Source organism: Acipenser ruthenus, chromosome 31 (assembly GCF_902713425.1).
Source record: "Acipenser ruthenus chromosome 31, fAciRut3.2 maternal haplotype, whole genome shotgun sequence".
NCBI classification, from domain to species: Eukaryota; Metazoa; Chordata; class Actinopteri; order Acipenseriformes; family Acipenseridae; genus Acipenser; species Acipenser ruthenus.
The window spans coordinates 14,635,055-14,645,546 of record NC_081219.1 but is presented as its reverse complement, the minus strand read 5'-3'; the positions used below and the strand labels follow the sequence as shown (position 1 = coordinate 14,645,546).

The 10,492-nt window shown below is 42.6% G+C and overlaps 1 protein-coding gene across 7 annotated transcripts in view; it reads right to left on the bottom strand.

Moving 5' to 3' along the window:
- Positions 1-5,815: 5,815 nt before the first annotated feature.
- The window catches only part of LOC117396966 (tenascin-like), an 89,229-nt gene continuing 84,552 nt past the window's right edge, over positions 5,816-10,492 (bottom strand). For all 7 annotated transcript variants that reach the window (XM_059005403.1, XM_059005401.1, XM_059005404.1 and 4 more), the window contains 10 exons: positions 10,047-10,190; positions 9,447-9,566; positions 9,194-9,337; positions 8,369-8,499; positions 7,809-7,941; positions 7,410-7,561; positions 7,190-7,286; positions 6,936-7,097; positions 6,320-6,483; positions 5,816-5,948 (listed from right to left, as the gene is read on the bottom strand). In XM_059005403.1, coding sequence (XP_058861386.1) covers positions 5,838-5,948; positions 6,320-6,483; positions 6,936-7,097; positions 7,190-7,286; positions 7,410-7,561; positions 7,809-7,941; positions 8,369-8,499; positions 9,194-9,337; positions 9,447-9,566; positions 10,047-10,190 — 1,358 coding nt within the window. In that variant the 3' untranslated portion in view covers positions 5,816-5,837. The remainder of the gene's footprint in view (positions 5,949-6,319; positions 6,484-6,935; positions 7,098-7,189; positions 7,287-7,409; positions 7,562-7,808; positions 7,942-8,368; positions 8,500-9,193; positions 9,338-9,446; positions 9,567-10,046; positions 10,191-10,492) is intronic.

The window sequence follows — 10,492 nt, the reverse complement described above, 5'->3', positions numbered from 1 at the left end:
CTGGGCTTCATTGATCATCAATTAATCAATTCAGGCCCAGCCACATTCTGCACATGGGTTTGACAGGGAAGGGATTTTAACCCCATCCCTGCCAAGCTTACATTAAAATATATATCAAACATTATTTCAACCAAACACACAATATGCATTTTTTAACATCCAGGGCCTCAGCCCTGTCACACAGTCATTGGCTGATTTCTCATATTTTGTTATTACACCACAGGAAGAACTGTGATTCCTCTCGTATTCACATGCATTTGCAAACCGTCATTTAGACGTGTAGCCGTTCTCGACTTTACTATCTGTATGCCTTAAAAGACTCCAGTTAATGAACAGCTGAAATGCTAATGAAGCAATCAGAAATACATGAATAAATCAATCAATCAATCAATAAAATCACCCCGGAACGACCTCAAAGATACAAATACAAAAACAGTTCCATCTGATTTATCCCGAGAGCTCCGGCACATTTAACTTGGACCTGCGTTTGCTGGTTGTTGTTTCCTAAAGGGCCAGATGAACATTCATTCAAGGGACGATCGTTTCATCCAGTGCAGGAAATGATAGAAATGCAAATGATGCATATATTCCTCTCGCATCGCAGCTCCCTGTGATCTTGTTCGTACGCACCCCATGCCAGCCTGAGTCTTCTCCCAGTATAATTACCTGCTATGAGCACAAAAACCAGCCCAGAAAGAAACATCAAAAGAGGTTTTTTTCCCCCAGATAGATTATATATATTTTTTAGACCGACAGACAGAATAAATAAATAATAAAACACATTTATGTAAAACATGCTAATGCCAGTGCGCTCTACACGCACACACACACACACACACACAAACACACACACACACACACACACACACACACACGCACTGGCTGCTAGCAGCAGCTCTTGTGATCAAAAGCTTCACTGGCTGCTTGTGTTCTCATGAAATTGTAATCATGGAGTGTTTGATGGTAGCCTGCAGACGCTACCTAGCAACAGGGAAGCGCTGAACCAGTCCTGAGGTGAAGTTTAATGAAACATACAGCTATACCATGCGTGTCTATATTGTGCTACTAGAATACTGAGCTCATTTTATCACTAGTCAGGTAGGTTTTAGTTTAAGTGTCCATTATGAACGATGCATTAAAACAGGAGCGGCCAAAGTCAGCTCTTCCAGTCCTGGTCTTTGTTTCAACCCTTATATGGGGGATGGATAATAATAATAATAATTAAAAAAAAAAAAAAAACTTCGAATCTTTATATGGGGTCATTATTATTATTATTATTATTATTATTATTATTATTATTATTATTATTATTATTATTATTATTATTATTATTATTATTATTATTATTATTATTTATTTCTTAGCAGATGCCCTTATCCAGGGTGACTTACAATTGCTACAAGATACGACATTATTTTTACATACAATTACCCATTGAAGAGCCTGGCACAGAATCACAAGGGGCTATGGAAGAGCCTGGCACTGAAAGCTGCAGCCGCGTCTGACCAGCTCACTGGAAGAGGAGGGCTCAGGTTGTGTACAGTGTGTTGTTTTATTGATAAGCATTTCCGTGATACAGTGATGAGATGGTTTAGCACGAGGGAGTGTATCCAGGCAGCAGAATTATTCTTTTTTTTAATCCATTTGAATGTAATTCCTCAAGCTGCAGTCAGGGATGGTACTTTGATCTTGCAGGCCATTTCGGGCAGGGAACAAATAATCCAGCGGTGACCTGCATCTGAAACAGGACTATTTTAGTTTCGAGAGACAGATGGTAATAAATGTACTTACATATTCGTAAAGCTGTGGCTGTACCATTTCTTAGAAAAAGCCATCAACAAGGACATGTACTAAAGCCGAGTGTACCCAACAACGCTGAACGGTGAAATCGTTTTGACTAATTTATCAGAAGCTATTCAAAAATAATAGTGTGGGGTTTTCTCAGAAAAAGGATATTCATTAGTGCATTAGTGCATGTTATCGAATGTGGTGCCGTATCAATTAGAACTAAATCAGATTATTAAATAGAGCTGGATAATGCCAGTACCTAACTACATCTTCATCTAGCATTATAAAGTGTGTTATGAATGCAACATGTCAACTTCAAATAAAAGACTTTGTCAAGGCTAGTGTTGGGTGTGCTGTACAGCGTTGTAGCTGGCCAGGTGCAAACGCTGCCTCTTACAGCGCTGATGCACTGAAGTGCTGCTGTCGCACTGCCATTTGTTGAGGTTTACTGATACTCAAACTCTCTCCATTCACTTCCTGAACAGATGCAACAGCTGGGAATTCAATGACAAAACCTACACCATCAAACAAATAGGTCTCGTCTCTTCCCATCGACACATTGATGAGCTTTAATTCAGTCTCCAGCCAGTCAAGTGCCATAGTAACTGCATGTGAAGTGTGCTTCAGAGTTCAGACAGACAGCCAGCGGACGTCAGTGCTGCCCCAGTTAAAGGACCTGCATTAAAAAACATATATATTGAACAGCGTGTTACAAGAATCACATCCACATCAGCACAGTGAATGAACTTCCAGAAATATTGCACTGAATGAATTGCACCGAATTATCCCCATCTACTCAGGATGAGATACTCGACATTCACCGAACAGCGTAACAGTGGAATGAAACTCTTGTGCTGAAACAGCATATATTAAAGTCCAGTTTGCAATAGCAGAGCCTGCAGTGAGCTCTCTGTGCACCACTCCAGTGCCAATCAGGGCTGCTTGGTTTCATATCATTTTCACACAATGAGGATTGCCATGTGGTTAACGAGGAAGTGCAAACAGTAATGCTTTCTTTATCAGTTAAGCAAACGTTACACTTTTATTAAAAAAATAACTTGTCTTTTAGGCTCAAGCGAAGTAATCATTAGGTTAACCAGTGCATTCGATATATTTATATTTCACTGAGTGTCATGCGTCACTGTAATGGAGCTGCATTTTTAACCCTGTAATGCCCTTTTTTTGTATCACATGTGATGCAATGCTTAGCCAGCCCTGTATATAATTATTTTTGAAATCCAGCCTCACAAGCCAGCATTTTTCATATGCAGTACATTATGTATGTGCTGCTGGCCAGGGAGAAGAAAAAAAAAAGTGTTTTGTACAAGAAATGGAATCTAGTACGCACAAGTTTCTTCAAAAGATGCAATTCTGCACAGGAACAAGAATAAAGGACAAGTTTGCAAGGTTTCAGTGAAGTGCGCAGTGTCCCTGTCCTTAAAGGGGGCGGGGGTACACTTAAAGGTGTTCTATGCTCAAGTGCCGTTAGTCCGCATTCATTCAAAAGCTTCATGTTTATTCATTTTTTCTTAGATTGGGTCACATGACAAACTGAAGAAGCATTTGAAACTCTCCAGGCCTTCCATGTGAACGAGATGATACTTACAGTACACTAAACTAGCAACCAGCCAGCCTACATGAAGAGGCTGGAGGGGCTCCCTGACCTATTGAAGTGTGAGTGTGCGTGCGTGCGTGAGCCCTCCCTACAAGGACAGGAGCTTGTTCAGTAAGAGGGCTGCAATGTTCATTTTATCAGTAAAGCCCACCTGCATTCCAAAGGAATCATTGTCATTCCATTAGAATCACTGTCATTCCATTAGAATCATTGTCATTCCATTAGAATCATTGTCATTCCATTAGAATCACTGTCATTCCATTAGAATGGAAATGGAACGACTAAGAAAGACCCTCGGCCATCGCTCACAGTGTAGTGCAGGGGTCCTTTTAAGAATACTCTCTGTGTGTTCATTCCTTTAATATTCAACAACACATTTCATAGTTTATTACACTATCATGTACTCATATACTTATACATGCATTAAATGTGAACTGTTGTTTTTCTACAGTATTATTATTATTATTATTATTATTATTATTATTATTATTATTATTATTATTGATCTGATGCTGCTTGTATAAAGTCCTTTACAACTGGTGTAGAGGTGTATTTCTGCAGTCTCTGTAGATTGTAATGCATTTTAATGCTCTTAAACCAATTCAGAAGCAGATTAAATCACAGCATTAAGACAGTTGGAGGGGAAAAAAGATTGCTCTAGTGTGCCATCTAGTGGATATAATTAGGATTGCCTGATAGGTAAAAAAAAAAAAAAAAAAGAAACCATGCAATTCACTGAAGGATATGGGATCTAAGCATATCTGTATGTTATGGATAGCAGCAGCACTGTGAGCACATACACACGGGTGGTGCTTTTACTGGTTATTCATTTTGTTTCCCAATCCAATGCATCAGCTCTCGTTTCTTGTGATCGGTCATGCCAGTTCTCATGCTCTGTTCTCTGCTCGTGTCTGTATTGTAAGTTCATGTTTTACAGGGCTTGGACTAGGGTTGCCATATGAATCCATGTACACTAGGGCAGGTTGGGACAGCTCAGGCTTTTCATCTCACACTGCAATGCATTCTGGTACACTTTACCTCTCAGGCAGGACTACACTTACCAGAATGCACTGGGGTGCGAGTTGAAAATCCCGAACATGGAACCATGTGGTAACCAGAGCCACAGCTAATTATAATGTGCATGCATCATGGGACATCTCCATTTACACAAGAGAACCAGACGAGTTTCTTTTTTAAACAAAGTTGGTTTTATTTGAATAAGGGTTACAGAGAAACATCTGTTTTCATTGAGATAAAAAAAGCTCTTTAATTTCCACAGGTATTCCATTTTCTCTAGTGGCTTGAAAGTCAAATTGTGTTGTTGTGCTGTTTAACACACTGTAACTGTTTAAGCAGCTGGACATCATTCCTTTAATATTGGAGGGGAGGGGCAGTGGGATTTCTTTTTTTATTTTTGTGAAAGGAACAAAAAAAGTCTTCTGATCTTATTAAAAACAAAAATAATAATAATAAAACAAACAAACAAACAAACAAAACACATAAATGCACATTAAAAATATTCTTGTTGCGAGCAAGTTACTGGGTCAGTTATTTCCTTGCTTGCTTTCTTTCTTAACAAACAGTTTTCTAAAAAAAAAAAAAAATTATATATATATATATATATATATATATATATATATATATATATATAAAAAAATCAATGGCTTTATAATTATAATAAGGAGATTAATAGGTCCTGCCTTGGCTTAGTAATAGAAATAAATCTTAGAACACATATGACCTTCTAGGACAATATACACACAGTGCACAGCTGGGACCTGAGCACTGTTTCGTGGTGTCACATGATCTAATGGCTTGAATGGGCGACTTCGCCGTGCTTTTGAAGAATGAACATGCAAATATTTGGACACAATATCAGCTTAGTAAGTGGCTTTGATTGAATTGGTTCCCTTTTCTTGTTATTTTTTATACAAAACACCCAGAAGAAAGGAAGGGGAGAAGAGAAAGGGGAGGGGAGACATTAAAACACGTAAACTATTGCAACTGGACACGACACACACAAGAACAAACAACACCTCCCTCCCAAACACCTCCCAGAAAACCAAGCAAAAAAAAAACAGCAACACACACTACCAGTACTGTGCCAGTATACAATTACTGCAGCAAAACGACTTTCTTGTCTTTCCTCTTTTTTTAATTAACAAAGACTTTAAAAATGGACTCCGTTGTCTTTGGTGCGAATGGTAACAGTGGGAGCAGTGGAGCTGTATTGTAAAGTTCACTGGTCCTGTGTGGTGTAGCTACATTCTGTACACACACTGTGAGCTGGGGGACAGAGGGAGGGGGGAGGGGGGAGGGGGGAGGCGGTTGATGTGGTGGATTGCTGGGCTATTGGCAGTGGCTTTGGTTGCTCAGGGTTACGGGGGAGGGAGGAGGGGGGAGGGGGGAGGGGGGAGGGAGGGTGGTGCTTCCTTTATGACCTCTTCCTCCTTCCCTCGAAGTTCCTGAAGTTGGACGGTCGGATTTTCATCTCTGCAAACTCGATCGAATGCTCATGACCCTTCCAATGGAACCAGTTGACACCCTGCAACATAGCATTATTATTATTATTATTATTATTATTATTATTATTATTATAAGCAGTACTAGTAGTAGCAATAGTATAGTATTTTAAACCCATTGCTCTTTTTCAGTGTTTATCTTTTAAGAACTTACAATCTGAAGTTGGTCTATTCCAACTACATCTACAAATATAGCTGCACACTTCCTCGAGCCAGGGTAAGAAGGTGGTGTGGCTCAATATCTATCTATCTATCTATCTATCTATCTATCTGTCTGTCTGTCTGTCTATAAATATCTCCAGTGCAAATGCTCAGAAACTCCTATAAACAGCAGCAGGTGCAAATCCTATAGAAATCCCCCAGCAGCGTGCTTTTCAGGCTGGGTGGTGCTCACCTGACTGTGGTTGTCGTCTCCATATCTGCCCATCAGGTTGACTCGGTGGCAGTTCTTGTACCAGAAGGCTCCCTTGTAGGACAGGGCGCAGTTGGTGACAGCGATGTCGTTGTCCTTGTCATAGGTGGAGAAGGGGCGCCCCTGGTGGTAGCTCATAGAATCGCCTGTGAAGAGAATGATTGCCAGGTTTAGGGTTACAGTCGGCTGCAGTAGACAATCACTTGTCTTCTTTTTTTTTTTTCTGGTGCTCAGAGATTGCATTGAGAAGTATCTCTTAAAACACATGCGGTTACGTGAAAATGACACAGTGATTGAGAACAACAGCAGCAGCATGTGCATATACAGCGTAATTAAAAAAAACAAAGGTGACACTTTACAGTAAGTGTCTCTAAATACTGTGTATTTACATGGCAGTTACTTAGTAAACACACGTGTGCTTACATTTAATTACAATGTTATTATGCATAGTTACAATGTACTTAATGTGTAATTTTTTTTGCATAATATATAACCCTAACCCTAACCGTAACCCTGTCCCTAACCACTTTTCCTCTTGTAATGAAATAGCCAGTTGCAGTGGTGCTGGGTATGTGACCCTTTCACTGAGACGACGTACCGGCCGTGCCGCTGTATCCTCCCACGTTGATCTTGTAGCGGCTGCGCGGGTCGCTGATGGTGAACTTGTCGTACTGCGCGTAGGCGCTCTCGCCCCTGTCTCGGAGATCGACCCGCAGCTCATACTGACCGGACGAGGTGATCTTGTGCAGACTGTCCAGACCTGCGGGGCAGAAACACGAAGCAGGTTTAAAAGCAGAGCTGCTTATCAGGATTATTGAAAACCTGCCAGAAAACAAACAAACACAGGCTTACCAAGCCAGAACTCGTCGTTCATATCGCCAAACCCTGCTGTGTAGTTCTTCCAGTTCCTGTAGAACTGCAGCTTGCCGTTCTGACGCCTGACAATCACCTAGAGGGGAGGTAAAGATCATTGTAACCCCCGCTATCAAGTGCACCCCTCCCCCAATTTCACAATAGCATCGGCACCCTTTTCCCATGTTGACATGTTGCAAAGGGTTATTCCTCCACTCACAATCCAGCCTCCTCCGTCTGTGGCCATGTCGCAGTACACCTGCACAGGCTGGCTCTCCTCCCCCTTCAGGTAGATGGTGTAAAGCCCCGAGCTGGTCTCTCCATTCAGCAGGGCCTGGGAGCAATCTCGAGGGTGTCTGTACAGGAGGCCAGCTGGCAGGGGGGGAGCGGTTAGAATCAGGGTGATACAAGGAGCTGGGTTGTTTGTTGGAAAGCAATATTAATTTTATGCGCTGCCAAATTTATAAAGCACAGAACTGTAGACCTATTTTGTGTACATCCTACATCCAAAGTCACAGTTCTTCAAACGAAGACATTGGGAAAGACTGCTGGTGGAAACGTCTGCCGTGAATGTATTCGGTTTCTTTGAGCGTTTCGACATCAAGCTGTATGTACTTACTGGTGGTGAACTGCATCCTGACGATCTTGCTTCTCTCGGGGCCTGCGAGGGCCTGCAGTCTCACAGTGTACTGGGTGGAGGCGCTGAGCTGAGCCAGGTTATAGGAGGTGGTGCTGGGTCCCAAGACCACTTCCTACACAGGGACAAGGGATCACAACTCAGTGACAGAGTCCAGCTGCACACCATGGAAGATACCAACATGCAGGACTTCTTTTTCAGGTTCCACTCTCCCAGATGGAAATGGGCAGACAGTGTGTATTACATGACATACATACAGTCCAAATGTAGTATGTACTATAAGAAGACCCGTATGTGCATTTAAGAAAGGGATGGCTTTATATGTTATTCTTCTAAGCAAAGACAGCATAAGTGCGTTTTTATATCAAATAAAATGGGGCTGATTTTCAAAGGCTTTTACTCCACAAAATAAATCACTGCTACACATTTTTCTAAAAGGAGAAAAGCACCAGTTACAGTGACAGAAATAAACACAGACCGGTATTAAGTTGGTGTTTATTTCCCCTGCATGATCTGTGCTCCCGGTCTGCAGGAGCTCATACCTTGACTTTCCCGTCAGCAGACGTGAAGATGAGGATGTACCCGGTGATGCTGGCTCGCGGTGCCTTCCACGTCAGCACGGCGCTCTCTGTCTGCACGTTACTGGCACTCAGGTCTCTGGGGGCATCGACGGCTGCGAGACAGCGGGCAGAGCGTTACTGGGGAGAGCGACCAGCCTGACTGCCCTTCACACAGCGTGGCCAAGACTACAGACAGATCCGAGGCTAGGGAGCGCTGCACACAGTTAACACTGTTCGGAATCGACAGTGTCATATATACAGTCTTAGCCTGGATTCCGATATCTTTATAGAGAAGCGTTGCTTATACAAATGCAATTACTTATAAAACTAACACTACAAAAATTGCATTATAATATACATTTGAGGTACAAAAACATGTTTGGACGGCCTTGGCTGTGACAGCCGCTATATAAAGGTGCTATATTATTATTTGTTTATTTAGCAGACGCCTTTATCCAAGACGACTTACAGAGACTAGGGTGTGTGAACTATGCATCAGCTGCAGTGTCACTTACAACTACGTCTCACCCGAAAGACGGAGCACAAGGAGGTTAAGTGACTTGCTCAGGGTCACACAATGAGTCAGTGGCTGAGGTGGGATTTGAACCGGGGATCTCCTGGTTACAAGCCCTTTTCTTTAACCACTGGACCACACAGCCTCCTGGATCACACAGCCTCCTATATAAGTATATACAAGTCCACGATTGTTGTTGTGCCGTTTTGGTAATTATCATGGTATTACTATGTCATTGCTGGCCATGTGTGTTGTCCAGTTCTATTAGTCCTCCCAGCTGCCACTCTACTCACCGGTGGTGAACTCCGTGGTGGAGACTGCACTCTGCAGAGAGCCGCTCACTGCGTAGACCCTCACAGTATAGCGCGTGGCGGGACGCAGAGCACTCATACCAAACTCAACTGTGTTCCCTGAAACACGCTCCATCATAGGGGGCACTGAGGAGACAGCAAGGACACACTCAGACGGGCTACTGAACTAATACATGCACTGCAAGAGTGCTGAAATCGTATGGTATGGTATGACATGACAGCGGTCTAGTCTTACCATTGTCTGCGCTGTATGTAACGACGTAGCCATCAACTGTAGCAATCGCTGGTTGCCACAGCAACAGGGCCTCGGAATCAGTGACGTTGACCGCCACCAGACCAGTGGGTTTATCGAGGCCTGTCAGGGAGCATGTTTATTAAGAGAGTGCAATACTTTACAATGTTCCTAGCTCAAAGGCTTCTGAAGAGCTGCCCAGCAAGCGATATCCGCACTGCATTGCACTGGCTAAGAGGGACAGGGTACACCGAAGGCTGCTTCAGCACGAACCGAGCGTGGAATTAACTTTGAAAAGTAAAAGGATGGAGAGCCGTTCAGCATTTATAAGCAGGTCAGAATTCAAAATGACAAAGCCAGTGTCTAGCACAGTGCCTTACAGTGTTTGTCCACAAGGCGTCTCAAAATGCTACGTAAAACAGAGATCCTATTAGAATCAAACGCAATAGCACCTTAATTAAAGGGGAGCCGGCACTTATTATATTGTCCATTTTTTTTAAAGCGAGCTGTGGATTCTGAAGCCTGGCTCAGTCTGTGTTACTGCTGTATACAGCTTTATAAGCTTTTCCACAGTTGGGATTTTTAAAACCTCTGCCCCTTTACCTGTGGTCACAGTGCCAGAGGATGGGTCGCTCTCCTCGAACCCTTTCACCGACGTGACGCTGATCTCATAGGTCTGTCCTGGAGTCAGGTTCACCAGGGTGGTCTTGGCCTTGGCTCCGTCCACAGTCACTGTCAGCGGGGTCCCTGAGGGGAGGCAGAGGCAGCAAGCACTTGAGAAGGGGTGCGAGACTCACAGGCTGGGGCCTGCACACTATCTGCTTTTCATATTGTGTTTCCATTGCACTATTGAGCCATGCCAGGTTTTGCCTCCAGCGTCTTTATTATCTGATCAAACAGCAATGTAAGGAAAGTCCAATTTCCATCACTGCAGAATGTTTTGTAAAAAAAAAAAATGTATAAGGGCATGCTTGTTCTTTATTGTCTGGTTTTGCATAAGTTAACCTTTTATTTAAAAATATATATATATAATTTTAAAAAAAAATGCT